Consider the following 19932-nt stretch of genomic DNA (forward strand, 5'->3'; position numbering starts at 1 on the left):
CAGACACCCTAGGATCTAGGAGGATCATGCCTAGGTGGGACCTTAGGTCCCACCCACACATGAGAAGAGGGCAATTGATGACTGAATTTGATATCTTATGTTCATTTTTAGAAGTTGGGACCTGTCCCCACTGGTAAGAGGTTGGAGACAGGCTTAAGGTTGGGCAATATTAACAAGCTAGCTTTTGCTGCCTTCCACTTCTATAATCGCAAATAAACCATAAATGTTAAAAGTAAACCTTGCAAAGCAGCATAGAAGGTTACGATATTTGCATGCTTCATCTTGGCGAGAAGAATGACTTCTTTCTGAGAGGCTTCTTTTTCCTTCACAGGCATCTACGAGGAATTAAGAAACTATATGCTAGCAATGATATATTTAATTCCTTTCAAAAATAGTTTCATCATTATCAAGCCTTTCCCACAAATACAAAAAGACTGTGTACCAAGGTGATGCAGAAATATTATAAAATAAGATATAATGTAAAACATCAATTTGCAGTACATGCTTGGAAATATATCGGAACGTTACTGAAGTCAAACCAAATTATGACATTGTACAAACAGGTAAATATATTCCTTTAAACTTTTTACACAAATGCTACTGTTAAGCTAGCTGATGAATAGAGTTAAACTCTACAGAACTTCCTTTAGGTATTTGGAAAATAAGGGTCTAGATGATTCCGTATTCTTAATACGGGTGATCTTGAAAGAATAAAGTAAAAAGAAAAAAAAAAAGTCCTTCTGTTTTACTAGTGTTACGAGTTCTTGTAACATTTCGGGCAAACAATTTGCCCTATTACATTAAATGCAAGAGTTTTATTTGGTTCATTGTGACCACGCTTTCATCAATATTACTTCTTAAAAATTAATGTCTCCAAGTATCCACCCATCAAAATGCCCTCTTGTATTTATAAAGTTTCTTATCCTCCTTCTTAAGAAATAACTTTGAAATGTACTCTTCAAAGATTAAAAAATCAGAAAGTGAATAAAACAGACGCTACCATATTAAAAAAAAAAATCTCATTACATCAAAGTAGTCATTTTCTGTATCCAGCTCCTGATTTTTGGATGAGTGGGGTTCAAAACAATATTTTATTAACTTCCATTTTTCTATTTTGCATACATCAAAATCGAAGACTAGAAATGCATGGGTTTTATTGGTCGTGAGCATAAACTATTTTTTATTTAGCTGTCATTACTAGCATATCACTTTTTCTGGGTTTGAATTTGGAAGTTATACAGCTCTTTCTAGAACTGATATGTATTTATTCTTCTATTATAATTCTCTAATATATTATAAATTCACTAGTGTGGCCCAGAATAGCAAAAGACCTATCAAAAGCATGGAGGCACTCTTGGAAATCAACTGTTGAAACCCTCTATTGAAATCACAGGGAGTTTAATTGCCTGTCTTTCTGGAATTAGATATAGGAGTGATTTTCCTTTGATACCTGAGCTCGTCACCCTAACCTGCCTCTGCAGTCAACAGAAAAAAAAAGAGAGTGCTTTTATGACCTGATTAATCTCATTCTAAAACCAAATTCCAAACCACACACTATCAATGGCATCCTACAAATATTTATTTCTCTTGTTTTCCCAGAAAGGGCGTCTAGCCAAGCAGCTCAGATGCTGACAGCTACAGAATGGACATTTAAAATTAGATGAGATGAAAACTGCCATAAATATAAACGAGAATTGGAAAGACTCCATTATGAACTACTCACATCTGAAAATAAGGATGTGGGGAAAAAAAAAGGAAATTAAGAAGTTTAGAGAAACGTATCACAAAATTGTGATATGTTATTTCAGTGGCAATAGCTTAATTGTAATTGAATCATCTATTATAAAATTTGAATTAGGTAGTGTCATGCTTTGTAGGTAGAGAGAAGTTTTGAAAAGAACAAAAATGCAGTACAAGGTAAATGCTGTTAATATCAAAATATATATTTTGTCTATACTTGTAAAGTCACTAAATTTGCAAGGAGTACAGTCTTCAGAAAGTTTATACAATTGAGACAGAACTACAAAGAAGGTAAAGTAAAACTCAAGTTCATACCCTAGCTAAATGCAATTCGCATAATCAGTCAGGTAAATAACTACTGTTATCATCCAGGTCTTGTTGTTTTACCTTGGTTAAATTGATCTCTTTGATAACACACTGCTCATTATCCACTTTTCCTTTTGCCAAGAATATTTTGCCAAAAGATCCTTCTCCAATTTTTTTAATTATTTCATATTTATCCATGATGCCTTCATCTTAAAGAAATATCTAAAATAAAAAAGTCCCCCACATTAGTATTGCACGTAGCCAGCATTGTAAAATCTGAGTTTGTACTACTGAAATAGACACTGCCTTTTAAGACTGTCATTTTTATCACATTTTTATCACATCACCTTTTTATTACTGCTGCTGATTCTTCCTCAAAATGTCATCTCTTCCTCAAAAAGTCTGCAAATTATTGTGGATCTGAACTCGCAATAAGCAGCACGTTTATGAGTGTCTCATAAAGAAAAGCTTGACGCTTAGTCCTAGTACACCCTAAATTTAAAACATGAGAAGGCAGTAAAAGGTACAGTCTAAGATTATGATGCGATTTTGGAAAGTCTGACTCATTATTTCTTGAAGTTAACAATAGCGCAGACTTGTTCTTTTAATGGAAAAAATAAAACGATAACGTATTTCATGTTGATTAGTTTATACTAATAAGATCTAATGTTGTCAGAAAAAAAGAAAAGCCAAAGCATTTGCAGGAGACCAGAGCCAAGTGCAGTCGGCCATCAGCAACCCTCTGGAAACCTCTGGCAGAAATGGTAATGTCACTGGGTTCCTGCAAGGTATCCATGAGCAAACTTACACAGTGAAATACGAGCAAAGACTATAAAACTCCTCTTATTAGTTGGCCTGAGTTTCAGCAAGGGAGAATTGCTAAGATACCAGACTTCCTCTGTCAAGAAGGTAAGCTCTGTAACAGGCTCCATGACTGGCCGCTTCTGAGGACAGGGTGACTTGCAGACATTAATAATCCAGGTATCTGGGTGAACACCAGCTGCCTTTCATAGTCACTGGTGAGAAGCTGCCACTCAGGACAGGTGGCCGCCTCGGCCTGCGATGCACCCAGGCCCGTCACCGCCCAGGGCCTTGCCTCTGCCGGCGGCTTCACGGAGGCGGCCGCCGGAGAAGGGAGGGCGGCAGGGCCGGGCCTCGGGCCTGGTGTGGTGGGGCTCGACCACCGGGGGCGACGGTGCAGGCGGCCACCGCCTGCCTCGCAGCAGGACTGGCACAAAGTCACGGCTGGCGGTGCACAGCTTCGTGCTCAGGGGCTTGGGAGAGGCACTGCAGGGGGCACGGGGAGGGGAAGCCGGCGGGGGTTCCGAGCCGCCCGCCGCGCTGGGGGATCGCTCTCCGCCGCCCTGCCCGCCCCGGCCGTGCTGCCGTCGCCATGGCGACAGGGCGCGCCAGGCAGGCAGACCCTGCCGAGGCCTCCCTTCCCTGTGGCCCGGCCCGGCCCGGCCCGGCCCGGCTTGGCTTGGCTCGGCCCGGCCAGCGCTGCCGTCGGGGGACGCGATACCTGCATGCGCCCAGCTGCCTCCGGAGCCCCCACGGGCAGGAGAAGGAGGAGGAGCCCTGCCGCGGCCGCGGCGGAGGTGTGGCCTTTGAAGCCGTGCGGCGACAGCGCCCGCAGGCAGGGCCGGAGCAGCGGCAGGGAACGGCGAGGGCCCATCGGGAGCAGCAGGAACCTGATTTCCCTCACGGAAACCGCGCCTCCTTCCCACGACTAGCATCTTTTGGGTTGGGTGGTCAGTAGCAGAAGTAGAATCATAGAATGGTTAGGGTTGGAAGGGATCTTTAAAGGTCATCTAGTCCAATCCCCCTGCAAGGAGCAGGGACATCTCCAACCAGATCAGGTTGTTCAGAGCCCCGTCCAACCTGGCCTTGAATGTTTCCAGGGAAGGGGCATCCACCACCTCTCTGGGCAACCTGTTCCAGTGTCCTACCACCCTCAGTGTAAAAAAAAAATTCCTTATGTCCAGTCTGAATCTACCTCCTTCTAGTTTAAAACTGTTACCCCTTGTCCTGTCACAACAGGCCCTGCTAAAGAGTTTCTCCCTGTCTTTCTTATAAGCCCCCTTGAGGTACTGGAAGACCGCTATAAGATCTCCCTAGAGCCTTCTCTTCTCCAGGCTGAACAGCCCCAACTCTCTCAGCCTGGCCTCATAGGAAAGGTGCTCCAGCCTTTTTGGTCATCTTCATGGCCCTTCTCTGGACTCACTCCAGCAGGTCCATGTCCTTCTTATGTTGGGGGCTCCAGAACTGGACACAGTACTCCAGGTGGGGTCTCACCAGCAAAGAGTAGAAAGGCAGAATCACCTCCCTCCATGTGCTGGCCACGCTTCTCTTGATGCAGCAGAGGATGAGGTCGGCTTTCCGGACTGCAAGCGCTCATTGACAGCTTATATTGAGCTTCTCATCAGCCAGCACTCCCAAGTCCTTCTTCTCAGGGCTGCTGTCAATCCATTCTCCACCCAGCCTGCATTTGTGCCTGGGATTGCCCGACCCATGTGCAGGACCTCGCACTTGGCCTGGTTGAACTTCATACGGTTTTCATGGGCCCACCCAGCCTGTCAAGGTCCCTCTGCATGGCATCCCTCCCCTCCAGCACATCAACAGCACCACACAGCTTGGTTTCATTGGTGAACTTGCTGAGGGTGTGCTCAATCCCACTGTTCATGTTACCAACAGAGATGTTAAACAGGGCCAGTCCCAATACCGACCCCTGGGGAATGCCACTCGTCACTGGCAAGGTGGCTCAAAACTAAAATCTTGACTGCCTCAACTTCCTGAATCCTTGGTGGAGCCTCATGTGCCAGCCTATGTGCAACATGGGAGGTGTGATATGAAATGACTCTGTACCAAATCTAAAGATCACCTAAAGCTTCTCTTATGTATTATTCTCTAATATTTATGACATGGACACAGTTTGGAACAGCTTCCCCAGAAGAACTCTGCTGAGAGCATTTCTGCTCTCTCTTGCCATGCTTCTCTTCTAAAATGACTATTTAGTACCCAGTAGCCAGCATAGAGCCCAAACATGACATTGCCCACGATGTTTTCTGCAGCATCTCCTTATCAAAATCAGAAAATTAGTCCTTATTTATGAACAAATTACCTTCCTTCCACACATGCAATGGCATATATAAAAACCTTTTCATTGAAGTAATTAAGGCAAAAGCTCAGCCTCAAGAGTTTTCAGAGGCTTAATAATTGCATGAATTAAAGCCTCAAATATTTAGCATAGCTAAATATTTTCCGTAATATGCCCTTCAGACAAGATGAGTTATTCCTACTATGTAGTATTTCAGTATGTAGTCAGGAAGAAAAACCTAACACATTCTTGCTCTGTTACGCTATCTCTTGATATGACCAGGGGCCAATCTGAACAATGCTATTCGCGCCAGTGCTTTTGACTGAACATTTCTTTAAAGCTACCAACTTCAAAGTTACCAACTCTAAACACATTTAATAACTAGCCTTGTTTAGTTGTTTGCAAGTGTTCTAGCTAAAAAAGTTTGTTACATGTGGGAGATTCAACAGAGACCTATATGAACCTAGTTGATACAGCAGTAAAATAAGGTAAGGAAAAGGACAAAACACAGGTGCAGGAAAAGAAACTGCACTCAGAGGCAAGAAATGAAAAATGTAATCAAGTAAGAATGAGGAAGTGGAAAGCAAAGGAGAAACCGGATGAGAGCATCAATAACCAAAGGAGAAACTGGATGAGAGCATCAATAACCAATCAGAAGTAAGGACGATCAGGGCCAACAGCCAATCATAAACATACATGCTCAGCACATGAATAAGGAAAAAATATATAATGAGGAGAACAATAAACATCTCCATTTCCCCCAAAACAATGGAGTCCGTGTCCCATTCCCTTCAGTTACACATTTTTCACCTTGTTTTGGGATACAGAAAACAAGCCCACTCAGAATTTTTTGCCTGAAAAATTTTATTAATAACTACAACTATTAACAACAATGATTTGGGTTATAAATACTGGCAAGCCTAACTTCAGTTATTGTAGTTCAAGTTTTCAGTCACTGTGTTTCAATATAATTTTGAGTTCCGACACCCAGTCTGGGTCATCTTCCTCGAAGTCCCTAAAAATAGATTTCAAAATGTTATTTTGCAAAGCAAAATACAACTTTATAAATCTTTGCTTCCCCCCCAAAAAAAAAAATTACCTTACAACTAGGAGAAATTATGTTAAAAATAGCAACACAAGAGACTTACTTCCTGCAGCACTGTGATTAAGGAACCAATAGATGCTCTCTTTTGAATTTACCTGCACAAGTTTTATCAGAAGCAAAACCAAATGCATATACTAAGAGACTGCAAATGTGTTGATATTAACAGTTTGCAGCTGAACTGCAGTAACACATGCCTAAGTAGTTCCTCTCCAAGTGCCACAAAAATAAACAATGACATAAACCGAGATTCTGAAATTTCAAGATACTCCCCCAAAAATATGCACATATCTGTAAAAGACAGTATTTCTTTTCAGAATGTGGTTATGCACACTCTGCTCTCTCAAAAACAGGAAAAGTGGGTTGCTAACATAAACAGAACATAGAAGGAAAAAAGTTTCTACAAATATGTCTCAATAAGTAGGTACCAAAGTGATTTTATTGCACTACACATGAAAGTGTAGGAAGATGAACACACAAATACAGCAAACATACCACTAGCAAGTGGTTTTGCCACTGGTTATCTGATTTCAAGGTTGGAGGACAAAGATGTTTCATGCAAGAAGGTTTTGCACTTTACTGTGGATCTATTTCATCTTATGCTTTCATTTTTGCAAAGTCGTCAGCAAATTATTAGCATATCTGCTAATAACAAGCAATGTGTTTAATCTCAACACCATCAATAACTATAAATATAGCAGAGAAAACCTGTAAGATACCAAATGCTATGAAATTTAGTATCGTTATGTAAGAGAGGGACAGATTTAGATGCTGAGAACAATACTGGTTTTTTTCAGAGGAACGTCTTTTTGTAAAAATCACTTTGAGGAACCAAAGAAAACAAAAATAGAAGGATGTCATTTGGACATACGTGTCATCTTCATCAGATCTAGGCTCAAGTCTCTCAGAATCTACAACAATAGCTTCATGTTCACCATCTACTTCATCAGATGCTTCAGTTTCATCAGAAAGTGGACCTCTGAATATATTTTCAGAAGCTTTGAAAGCATAAAAATGAAAATGTCACAAAAATCCTTTAATTTTAAAAATAAAATTATTAAGAATATAAATACAATATAGTCTTTCTAATTTGTCCCCAGTTCTTAGCAGATTCCAGTACAAGCCATTACTCGTTTTAAGTGGGGAGATAAACTAGTAATGCAACTGAAGTGCAGAACAAGTATCTGTGACTGTGGTTGTGCACTTCTACAGACTACAGTTATCTTTTGCCATGCCATCTTACCATTCTGTCTTCAAAACAGGGCTTCACTACTGACTTAGTGAAGGTGGATTTACCTGATGGGGCTACAGCCTATTCATTGCACCTCCCTAATGTGTACACCAGGCCGCTCAGCAGGGTGGAGACCGCGTAGCTCTGCAGTCCCACTATTTTTGTCACAACCTCATTCAGCTATTGAGCTGCAAGTGAAAGCTCTTCAAAGAGATGTAGATGTACAATCACTCATGAATTCTCAGCTTGGATTTTTGTAATCCCACATTTCATTTGGCAGACTTTAAAAAAAAAAAACAAACCAGCCTGTTGTGATGTGAACTCAAGTGCACAAGCTCTATATAGGGGATGTAAAAAAAACCCTCTCTATTAATAAACCTGTTTGCAAAAACATTTGCCCACAAACTGAGGATTTACCTGGTTTATAAATTGTGTATGTTTTAAATGCTAAGCTGACATCTGCATTACTGAGAATGTTCATCAGGATCTGAGGAGCTTCCTTGTTCCACTGCTTACGTGGCTTATTTTCACTGTAGTTTATAACACAGCCACCTAGGTATAAAATCATTAATAAATACTACTTAGACAAAATCGCATTAGCAGTGTGGGTGACAAAGATCACATTCAAGAGAGAAACACAGGAAGAAAGGAGTCTGGATGTTTCCATCTGTAGCACTGCTGACCTCTCAATATGCTGAGGTTGACACTGTCAGCATTAAGAGGAAAGAAAATTGCAGAAGGCCACAGCGGAGCCTTCTGCTAGCAGGGAGCCAGCAGAAACTGGGTGCAAGGAGTCAGAATCTCTGCAAGCTCATTTGGTGGCTCTATAAATCTCACAAAATGGAACCTGTGGCCATTTTTGTCCCTTTTGGTAGCCAAACACCTAAACACGTGCATTCTTCTGTCCTCTTCCATTGCCCTGCCTATAATTATCATGTAACATTCCTACCACAGCTTGGGAATTTTCTAACTATTTGATTATTTATTTCAATAGCATCTATTCACATTTACTTAGAATACATATCCATAATCACATGAAATAATTATAACAATTGCATACAGTGTGGGGCATTTTAAAACTGACACATTTTTTAGAAGAAACTTCTAACTAAAAGCTATTGATGTGAAAGAAGGAAGAATCTCTGCCTCACATCTGAGGTACATCATTAATAGTTCTTGTCATTGGCATTATCTGTACATTAAATGACAACAGAAGTAGAAGTATGGATGTTATATGCTACCAATAGTGTGCTGTACTTGAAAGACAGGCAGCTGCATTCCTCAGTGTTACACCTGCAAATGGCATACTAAGAAGAAGGTTGGTAGGATGATCTCTTAGCGATCACTACAATTTTAAGGTTGCTAATGTTATCTGTAGCTTTCATCACTCTTTGCAATCCTCCTGTCACACAAGATCACTAAGAAATTCTCTTCACACAGTGGACTTTTTGAATGTTTGTTAATAAAATATTTTCAAATTATTTTTACATAATTTTAAATATGCTCTGTAAAGTTTTGGCTTTTACATTCTGTAAAGAAACACTGATATTACTTTAATTAAAACCACATTTAACTAAATCTTACTTTTAGCCTCTTCAGATGTAAAGCTGGAAGAAAGCAAGGCTGCGTTTTCCAGGACATCCACTACAGTATTGGATATCCTCTTTTCCCAGTGTCTTCTGTGGCGATGAGACAAATCAGTAATTCCTGGAAGGATTCCAGAAGTTTCTGCTGTAATTGCAACAAAGAAAAAGATGATAACCAGCATCTAACTTGGTTCTCTGGCTATGCAAACTCATACTAAGCATACAGCACTTCAGTAACGCTGATGTTTGATTCTATGGGTAACAAGTCTGAAGTGGGTAAAAGAGTTCCCCATACAATTTCTTTATACCAAATGTTTTCAAACAGTCATTTTTAAATAATTTGGCCAAGATTTTTTTTTTTTTTTTTAAATCTCAGATGAGCAGTAAGAATCAATATAATTGCAGAAGTAACAGACAGTGGCATAGTTTTCTGTAGATGCAGGCTTGTATGCTGTACCTGTTTAAACGACTGGATCATTGACATTTAGACATAACTACATAGAAGGAAATCCATCAGCTTTAAAACTGTAAAACTTACCCTCTTCATCAGATTCTCTTTGTTCCTTTGTGCTTTCCCTCAAATCTTTAGTAATATTTTTCCTTTCTAAGGGGCTATGCTTGCTACTTTCACCTTTACTTTGCTTTAAAAGAATAAAGACTGTATTAATCATTATCCTTCTTGTCCAGAAAAACAAAGCAGTAATATTAACATGGGATTAATCATTTTAGTTTTACTATAAAATGGCTGGCCTAAAGATCTGAACACTAAACCACTGACACCATTAAACCAATTACAATTGCACTGTGTCTGTTATTGCACTGCATTTGACAATGGATGTCCTTTTTTGACAGACAATGTCAGTTTTTGAAGCTAAGCACTTGATGCAATTAGTGGGTTCATTTTTTTACATTTAAGAATGGTAGCAATATAAAGACAAATGAGTCATATTCCCAGGGAAAACAAGATGCACCTAAATATTAAGCTTCTCAGACTGACAGGTCTGCTAAAACAAAAAAAAAAATGAGCCCTATGAGCAACATGTTTTGAAAAATATACTCAATATGGCTGAGCCAGGCTGTGCTATAATGTACCCACAGGTGATTTCTTGGCCACTCATGACTTAATTCTCCTCACCTGAAATCTCACATGGGCCCTAAAACCTAGTGAGAATTATGTCCAGACTGGACTGCTTCCAAGAGCAGCCTGTTCAAAATATGTCCCTAGAGCAAAGAAAATTCATCACATTTTGCAGTATCCCGAAACTTAGAAAAATAGGAGAGAGGGTTTTTTGTTTGTTTGATTCTATTATTATTATTATTATTATTATTATTATTATTATTATTATTTTAATTTATTTTAACAGGGCTATAAGGAGATCCACTGTGGAACTAAACTAAAGGTGGGAAGCATCAAAAAGTTACGGTGGTGGGAAATGCACAGGAAAACTCTGCTATTGATGCTTGCAATTGAACATTGATGACAGCTGACCTAGTAGGCTGATCTATGGTTTAGCATACTAATAATTTTCCATATGAGCTTTTCTATAATACTGAATATTCTAAATTACTAAATTATAAATATATTTATATTTGAATACTTACCCTATTTTCTTTCTTATTATTTGAGCTTCCACGAGCCATGATGTTATCTGATGGATTAAGGGACAGATTCAAGAATTAATAACTTTGGCAAATGTTTGTGGTAATGCGGTATTCCAGGGGTACGACAGCAACACCACTGAACCAAGCAACGGAAATTATGTGAAAGCTTCTTCACACTTCTGTCAGTGTAGCTCATTGTCAACGGGGAGTCCCTCTTTCTCTTCCAAATGTGTACAAATTTTGGTGTAGCTAAATTTATGCAAAGAAAAAACCCAACATGCTCTCTAAAAATTAAATAATGAAAATAACTTGCTTCACCATATTCTGTGAGAGAAAGCATATATGCAAAAGCTAAAAGTTTTGCTCATTTTGAAAGGAAAAGTTTAATTCTAGCACAAATCTTAAGACTTACAATGTATGGACTGTAGCTTTGCACTGTACTTTTCAAACTGGAATATAATTTACGCCCTTCAAGCATTTTTCCATACAAGTCCAATACTATTAGATTTTGAAATAATTAAAAAGAGATTTGAACATATAATACTAATGTTTTATAGCTGTGTTTAAGATCTTAGAATTCCTAGCCGTTTTGTCATTCCTTATGTCAAGAAAAGTGTTGCTGACTCACCCTTTGGTCTTGCTGCATTGCCTTCATGTTTCTCGGTTTCCTTTAATACCTGCTCCAACTCATTTGTCGTCTGGAACGTGTATAAAGCAGTACTGTATCATTTTATCCTTTCTCAAATTATTGTATATGTTATTTGTTAAAAACAGACTTACTATACAAAAGCATTGTTACAGCTAACAGCTAACTATCTAATTTTAGCAGCATCATGTCAGTATTCAACTCATTTTCAAAACAAACTTCTAAAAACTCATTTTTCTGAGAAGGCTACAACTGTATTCATGGCTTTTAGATTAGAACCTACACAACACTACATTTGGTATTGTTATACACTAACAACTACAAAGGAAACTGATTTAGTACCAAAAATGTAGATACTATTCCTTACACCTAGAGACAAATAATATACTGTACCTCTGAAGGCAAATAATTTTTGATAAGTTTTGTTAAGCAGCCTCTTGCAAGAATAGTGCTAGCTGATGGACGATTCTTGGGATTTCTCTTAAACATCTGTTTTATTAAGTAATGAAGCTCATAGGAATAGTGAGATGGTAATGGATTGTAGGATCCTTTGCATATCTTAAGGATGAGATGTTTCCAGCTTTTGGCTTGAAACTGCATCAAAAATAAATGAACAGTAGAGCATGGAGTTTAAGCATAAGGTAAAAAAAAAAAAAAAAGACATAATTCAAGATGAAATTTAACATTTCTTATATAAAAATGCATGATATGTTTCTATGTAGGCTCCCTATTGCCATACTGATTTGGCTCCCTCTTTGACAGTTTCAGGGCTCCAATTCAGAGGTGTGGAATAATGAGCCTGAGTAAACACATCAATAACTTTTCTTTACACTTTATGCTATTACATAGGCATTTACTTATATTAACAATGACAGAAATATAATTTGCTGACAATGAAAACATCACAGTTTGCATACAAAGTTTGACTAAAACCAGATCATAGTGGACATTGCAAACAACAACCTGTACAACTGGAAACCAGGTGGAAGTTACTCCTATAAATTTAGGATTATTCAGATTTTATTTTTGTAGGCATATAATATTGAGAAAATTTGGATCATCTTAGTGTACTTTACTTCATATACTTGAGATAAGAATCAAACTGCAACAGTGAAACTGTAAGACAGGAAAGATGCAGACTTCAAATTAAAAAAAAAAAATAGTCATCCAAAGTAGCCTATGAAGGCACAAATGTCCTCTTGCAAATGTACGTGAAATGGCTTCAGTTGTTAATTTTCTCAGCTACCTGTTAACCGATCTTCAGTCAGGAATTACTGCGTCCAAGTACAAGTCATTGGAGACTGCAATGTCAGTGGTGACAGCTACAACCACAGGTGGAAACAGCCTAAACTAAAATGGCTGAGAACGTCTATCTCCATACAAAACCAGATTTCTTATGGTACACACCACTGGCTTGGCTGCAGAGTGCCAAGCATCCGTGGCGTGCAGCATCCTTTTATATCACCCCTGATAAATTATGCAAGAACGTACGTGACCGTCACATAGAAACAGATACATAATATTTCAATGCCGCTAACAAGGGAAGAATGCTCCACTCCATGGTATCCCAGCTCTGAGTACTGCCTGAATAGTTGTGACACTACCAAAGCCTTGCTGCAGACCTACTTAGGCTAACACACGCCTATGCATAGACTCCTTCATTACTCACTCACTTGCAGTATAAACTTCTGAACTCTTGTACTGCTACATTAGCTCAATGAAATGAAACTGCTGTTTACAAAAAACTAAGACAAGATGACCTTAAATTAGGATGATCTCATTTTCTTGCAAAACAAACATATCCCCCCAATAAGGGCTCTTGCATTAGCAATGTTTCTGTATCTAGAAGCCAGAGGAAGTTAACACACAGGAAGCATAGCATCAACACTGTAAAAGACAGTGTCTCAGAGATGACAGAAAGATAGAACCATCCACCAAGGTTCGCGCTGTCCCAATAGGAGGATAGTGCTTGGGCAGTCACTTGTTTGGTATGAAGAATAAGCAAATAGCTGTATCACTGATGTGAGGTACAAAACTGCTTATTGCTGACTACATTCTGCTATACTTGTACACAATATATTCTCATTAGCAAAGATTTTGAGTTTCCTTGCCTCCACCTTCTGTGATCATCTTGATCCTGTAAAACACAATGCTCATTGCAACATCCCTGCAGATACCTGGAACCAGTCTGGCACCTGCTGGACTTCTTAATACAGCCCAGATCACCTCACTGATACTGAGGAAAATTAACAAAGAAAGAAAAAAAGATTTGTTTCCTAACAATTTAGGAAATTGAGTGTTTTACAGAAAGGTCCAATAGGTCCCAAGAGCTGCTGAAAAACAAAAGGCACACAACGGATGAGGGGTGGGAAGGGTGGAGCAATACTTCCCTCTTTCAGAAGCAGCAGCAAACACATCAGTCAACTGCGTAATTGTCTATGAATCCATCAAACTGCAGCAAACTGCTAATTAAGATTTAAGGCATTCAAAAATTTTTCTGATAGCAATAAATCTATACTTACTGGATGTCTAAGAGTGCACAGCTCATATAGAATACATCCCAGAGACCATATATCACTGTAGGTAGACAGATGAGAAATTTTGAGCCAAAACTTACAATTTAATATCTTGCTTAGAAAAAGTGAAATTCATCATGTGTACATAACTAAATTGAATAAACTAAAAATAAATTAGTAAGTAACCATAAAAGACAATATAATTCTCTGCTTAACCTCTGCAGTGGAAGTTATCTTGCTTCTTTTATTCCACCCTGATGTAAAAAAGGATGACTGTCATAGCTGTAGTTGGCTTTTTATTCCCAGAATGTCTCCTAAGCAATTTCCTGCAACAGTATTTATCCTTCCATAGTTCAAAGCCTTTGTATTTCATGGCTCTTAACATCAGACGGCAGAGATGCTATCGTAATTCTGAGAGCTGGAATTTTGTCCTTGCCAATAAGAATTCTCCTCCTGAGAAAAAAAAAAAACTTCATCTTCCACCAAAAGTGAGTACTGTTATCTGAACAAGAAGCAACTGATGCCTTTCTTGCAAGAGGAGCTGAAAGAAAACTTAAGTGCTAGAAGGTTTCTTCCCTCTTCTGGAAAATGAATAACTTGATTCAGGTACAACTAGGGTCACAGGACAGATCTAGGGGAGGGAATATAAAATTATTTAGTATTTTGGAGTCTGAGAGGAAGCCATAAACACCATACTATCAAGATGCTCTCAGAAGTTCTTGCATAAGGACCAGAATAACTAGACTCTGTAAATCTAAGTCATGTAAGTTTTGTAGACATTATCCTTATATTATCAGGACTGTCAAGAAGAGCCTGAAAAATATGACTATCCAAAAAAGTAAGACCAGCAAAAAGACACAAACACATACATATGTATGTGAATACATACATACATACATGTGGCTATGTCTGTATGTATATATTTACTCTCCCAAATGCACAGAAATCTGCACACCAGTTTTCAAATTTTTAAGCCTAAAGATATTGTAAAGATGAATTTATGCCTTTTCACCTTAAAAAATCTGTAATTACCTCTTTCTAAATATACTTCAGCTCAATATCTTCTCCAAAACAAATATTGGTAAGCCACAAAGCCAGATTGAGATGGCAATAAAAAGACATACATCAGTCAGGCATTATTTGAGACCACTGAAGACATGCGTACCTTTTGTTGTTGTATGGCATGCTTTCCCATATTTCTGGAGGTACATAATAAGGAGTTCCAACATATGTGCAAGCATATGACACTGGACTATTGAAATGACAAAGAAGAAATGCCATATGAAAAGTAATGATTTAAGAACTCTGTACTATTTATTTATTTTACCATTTATCAATGGTAAAATAAAACTCTACACCACTGAGATCACTGGAGATATCCACATACTGTGCAAGAAGGCGCGCAGATCCAAAATCTCCTAATTTGACTTTTCCATGTTGAGTGAGGAAGACATTCTGCATTTCAAGAGCATAGGTTAACATACTTAAATATTATTCTAGGAAACATTTCTGCAGTTTGTATATACAGAAAACACAGTGACAATAACTTCTGATATTTTATCTTTGTATTTCCTTTTACTTGCTTCTCCTAATACTCCCTCCTGCAAAAAAAATTAAGAACTATGATGTGTTTAAAGGGAGATGGAAAGGTTATATGGGCCTAAAGCTCCAGCATCAGTAGCAGAGGAAGAATCAGAACTTAGAAATGCCTTAATCTCTATGCTGCACGCAAATCACTGGAGTCACACTTTCTTCTAAATTTCTATCTTTCTGCTAAGAAAGAGTACAAAAGAAAAAAGAGGCAAGATATTTACAAACTACATACTCCATACACGTTTTATACTTCTGCAACTGTTTTATATTGTATGCAGTCTGGCACAAGCAATTGGCGCTATCAGGAGTGTGGATATGAAGGGTATAGCTATACTTAAATGATGTTTAGGCCCACAATATTTCATCATCCCATACACTCAATGAATTAATTTACCTGATATTCTTAGGTCTAAATTAAAAACACAGCATGTAGCAGTAACAGGAAATCATGAAAGAGGAAGTTAAACTTTTAGATGCAGAAGAAAGTTTCTTAATGGCAACAGAAGTTGTTCTGTTCACCTTGGATTTGATATCCCTGTGCAACACACGTTTATCATGAATATGCTTCACACCCAGGCACATCTGCACAAACCAGTGAAGGATCTGAAAATAATAACTAAGAGTTATAATGGCTCAGTGTTGTATATAATGAATACTTTACTAATAGATTAAAAAAAAAAGAAATAAAATAAAAGCATGTTCAGAATATCTAGGACTTAAAAGTAAGTCTAGCATAATGGCCTCCAGTCAGCAGGAAAGACTGGATTCTTTAAGGTAAAGTATTTTAACATGGTAGAAGGAATGTTGGCTACCTATGTTTAGAAAGCCCTAATAATATATAACAATAATGAAGCTAGGCATTCACTATGTGGCACTTTACCTGATAGTCATTTTATAAGCACGTCAATTACAACTTCATAGCAAATTATCAAATTAAAAAAAAAAAAAAAAAAACAAAAAAAACCAAAAAACTCACACTGAGATAACATATTATTTCTAAAAGGAAAGGTATTCTTTTTAAAGGTACAAAATAAGGTTCTCAAAGATGCTTGGTCAATCTAAATATTAGATTAGGTGAGGATTCTGGTCTTTTCATTTTAACTAAGATGATGCTTCTAACTGTGTCAGGAAGTAGTTTGGATCTCCTAAGTAATTTTACAGCCTCTGTGATAAAAGGAGGTAACGTCTGCTGAATGGTTTAAACATTTAACAGCTACATAAAATGCAAGAATTTAGCCACTTGGCTAGTTTCACTTATCTTACCAGAGTGCTTTATTTACTTTTCATTTGCAGTACCTCTTACTGTACTTTAAATTCTGTCTGAAGTTTGTGTTAAATTCTTACTTAATTGCATAAATTTACACATGCAAACCTAACTGTTTTTCACACTGCCTGCACAATTTTCAGATACAGAGAGCAATTTCTTCTTTATTCCTTTCAGTCCAATTCTCATCTTGTTCAGCTGGAAATTATCAAAGAAATAATGCTTCTATTCTATCTGTAAGTGTCTGTTTCAATTAAGGTACTTCAAGGTATTTGTATATCTAACTCATTTTATGTGATGCAGGCTGCTTCAGTTTATATGAAAAAGGTTTCCTAGGTTCTTGGTTCAAAACAATGTCTTTTCTTACCGTATCTTCAGGGAACAACTTTCCTCTTTGGTGTTTAATCTTTTGCATTAGATCTCCATCATCACAATATTCCATCACTATATAGAGATGTCCATCAGCTAGATTTTAGGCAATTTAAGAATAATTCGAATTTTCATTAGCAGTGCAAGTATATTACTTTTACTGTAAAGCTCTGATTACATGCTATGTATTATATATTACAATAAACATCGTTTTTGTTTATAACAGGTATTATAAACAACAACAAGAAAGTAATCTTGATCCCTCAGGAATATGTAACTTTAAACAAATAAAGATATTTAAAGTTTTTATATTTACCTTCAAATGATTCTTTATAGGCAACAATATTTGGATGTTTCATTTTAGCCAAAAGAACTGCTTCCTTCCTAGAGTTCTCTACATCAGATGAAGACTGAAATTGCAAGTACACTTATATAAATGTCATACTAATGGATTTTCATATATACACATGATGCACTTCACTTTCCAACAGGAAAATATTTCTTAGAATTGTTCCTGAGTTATTTTAAGAACTTGTTTAGAAACTTAAAAACCTCATTCAAAAAAAAAAAAAAAAAAAACCTGAAACCATTTTTAGTCCATGGTTTATTACTAGCTGAAGACTTCTTTGTTTTGAGGCTAGTTTTTCTTTTCTTTTTTTTTTTTAATTTGAAAATATATTTGCCTACTTCAGTTAATGACTCTTTTATTTTAAAAATACAAAACTGCGTAACAAAGCAGCACACACTGACTTTGAAACAGCTGACAGTCTACACTGCATGAACTCGGTATAAAGCCAGCCTCGATAAAGCCAGTGTCTCCCATTTTGTGATTTTTTGGTCAGCTAAGTGCAGAGAAGGTAACCTGAATATCTGACTACCAGAAAAATGTGAGGCTAATTTCCTCATCGCAGGTGAAATCTGTGCTCTAGTGAAACCAACAGGAATACAGCCAAGGGCTTCAGGTGAACAAGGGTTTCATTCTGTGTCTTCCTATGTGCTACACTTCCAAAATGTAACCGCACACTTTCTGAAACAGATTGGATTTTGCTACTTTACTTATCAACAACATAGACTCAGACATAGTTATACAGTAGCCACACTATGCAACTGTCTAATACACAAAACTCTCAGCAAAAGTGCTCAGCATTTCAAAAATATATCCAGAATTATGATTTTAAAAAAAAAAAAAAAATTCTAAGTGCTGGGTGAGGTGATGTATGTGTCACACTTACCATAGGAAGTCTTATTTCCTTCATTGCATACTTCTGGTCACTGATTCTGTGATGAACTAGGAGAGCTCTGCCAAAGGATCCCTCTCCTAATACTTTCAACACTTTGTATTCTTCCATGCTTTACAAGCCTAGGTCCAACAGTTCTCTTCCAACACTCTCTTTCCCAGGACGATCTTTCATGACCTCAATTCATTTTTTGAAATTTGTTGTTACTATCATCTTCATGAGAAAAAAAAAACCAAAAAACAAACAAACAAAAAACCCAAAACAAAACAAAAAAGAAAAACAAAAAAAACCCCACAAAATAACAAGAATGGGTGATAAATGGGGGTACCTACAATTGTTCAGCATTACCATAAATACAGTTCCAACCAGTTACTGTGATTTTGCTGAAAATGAGGCCCTCAGAAAGTTCATCTCGAAGTATCGTACAGTGTATCTCTACATTTTTTTAAATTGTGAATGCTAAAGTTCTTTGAAAATATAAGTTATAGCCCTACAACTTAGCATCTTCTTTTTGTTGCCTGCAGTTCTGCAGGTGCTTTCATAATGCCAAACAAAACCCACAGGCACAATCATCACAATAAGCTTCAAGCTTCCAGTTACAATTTTCACCTAAAACAGGGTAAGCAGGATCAAATTGGAAAAAGCTAGTGGCATTCACGTGCAAAGACCTCAATAACTGGCAGATATAACCAGACTAGACTAGAATAGTTCAGTGGGAAAGAACCTACGGTGATCACCTAGTCCAACTGCCTGACCAATTCAGGGCTGACCAGAAGTTAAAGCATGTTGTTAAAGGCATTGCCCAAATGCCTCTTAAACACTGACAGGCTTGGGGCATCAACTAGTTCTCTAGGAAGCCTGTTACAAGTGTCTGACCAGACTCTCTGTAATCAAATGCTTCCTAATGTCCAGTCTAAATCTCCCCTGACACAGCTTTGAACCATTCCCACGCGTCCTATCACTGGTTTTGCAGATCATGCGCTTTCTTCAAAAGATTGTCACTTTTTTAGTCATTCACAAATCACATATAGCTTTATGAATATACCTGTGCGCACACAGTGTCTTAACGGGCGAATGAGTTGTTTTTAAAAGACATCTCAGGGCTTAATTGTTTCTGAAAGGACAAAATACCAATTTACTCAGAGGCTGAAAAATAAACACAATGATTAATTTACTTGAAAACCCTGAAGGCCTCTAAATGATGACTAAAGACTATTTTTCAGGGGAACGGGCACACTCCGTGTGTGCTCCACGTTAAAAGCACTTACACCGGGTAGCTACGGCTCCCTTTACCCTGAGGAGGTGAAGCCGAAGCCCGCCCCGAGCCCCACCAGCCCCGCCGCGGCCCTCAAGGCCTGAGGCGCTACTCACCTCAAAACGCCGCGCAAACTGCCGAGGCCTCTGCCTGGAGGAAAGGCACTCGGGGAGACCCAGTTCCGCCTCCACAGCCAAGCCCGTGCTGGGCTGGGCTGGGGAGGACGGCGCTGCCTCGGAGGCCGGGCGGGAGCGGGGCTGCGGGCGGGGCACCGCCCGCAGCCCCGCTCCCGCCCGGCTTCCGAGGCAGCGCCGGATGCGGCCATGGCGGCTCGGCCGTACACGGAGGCTTCCCCACCTTTGTTCCTCAGAACAAGCAGATGGGGCT

The 19932-nt window shown here is 38.4% G+C and overlaps 2 protein-coding genes across 4 annotated transcripts in view; both read right to left on the reverse strand.

Annotated features, from left to right (window-relative positions):
• Positions 1-2244, reverse strand: part of NEK5 (NIMA related kinase 5) — a 30184-nt gene extending 27940 nt beyond the window's left edge. The window contains exons 1-2 of the mRNA XM_086771908.1: positions 2128-2244; positions 239-335 (exon numbers count right to left, since the gene is read on the reverse strand). Coding sequence (XP_086628034.1) covers positions 239-335; positions 2128-2244 — 214 coding nt within the window. The remainder of the gene's footprint in view (positions 1-238; positions 336-2127) is intronic.
• Positions 2245-5995: 3751 nt separating this feature from the next.
• On the reverse strand, positions 5996-19759 carry NEK3 (NIMA related kinase 3). Of its 3 annotated transcripts, none has more exons than XM_086771912.1 (17): positions 19662-19759; positions 19336-19404; positions 18285-18503; positions 17369-17462; positions 17051-17148; positions 15939-16022; positions 15214-15281; positions 14992-15078; positions 13833-13887; positions 11704-11904; positions 11293-11362; positions 10665-10711; positions 9601-9703; positions 9061-9204; positions 7894-8028; positions 7117-7243; positions 5996-6158 (listed from the first exon to the last, which is right to left on the reverse strand). In XM_086771912.1, exons 3-17 carry the CDS (start codon positions 18399-18401, stop codon positions 6092-6094), a joined length of 1497 nt encoding a protein of 498 aa, XP_086628038.1. In that variant the 5' UTR covers positions 18402-18503; positions 19336-19404; positions 19662-19759; the 3' UTR covers positions 5996-6091. The 3 variants fall into 3 exon arrangements, with proteins under 3 accessions (XP_086628038.1, XP_086628036.1, XP_086628037.1); XM_086771910.1 differs by having other exon boundaries at positions 9061-9207; XM_086771911.1 differs by having other exon boundaries at positions 9061-9207; positions 18285-18457; positions 19316-19404.
• Positions 19760-19932: the final 173 nt, after the last annotated feature.

This window comes from Chlamydotis macqueenii, chromosome 1, assembly GCF_036417535.1.
Source record: "Chlamydotis macqueenii isolate bChlMac1 chromosome 1, bChlMac1.mat, whole genome shotgun sequence".
In the NCBI taxonomy this organism is placed as follows: domain Eukaryota; kingdom Metazoa; phylum Chordata; class Aves; order Otidiformes; family Otididae; genus Chlamydotis; species Chlamydotis macqueenii.

Coding starts and splice junctions, on each gene's coding strand:
- NEK3 (XM_086771910.1), bottom strand. CDS start 18,401: ATGGAAGAATACAAAGTGTTGAAAGTATTAGGAGAGGGATCCTTTGGC. Junction 13,888..14,991: donor ATGCCATACAACAACAAAAG/GTACGCATGTCT, acceptor GTCTACCTACAG/TGATATATGGTCTCTGGGAT. Junction 11,905..13,832: donor TGTGCACTCTTAGACATCCA/GTAAGTATAGAT, acceptor TTTTTGATGCAG/TTTCAAGCCAAAAGCTGGAA.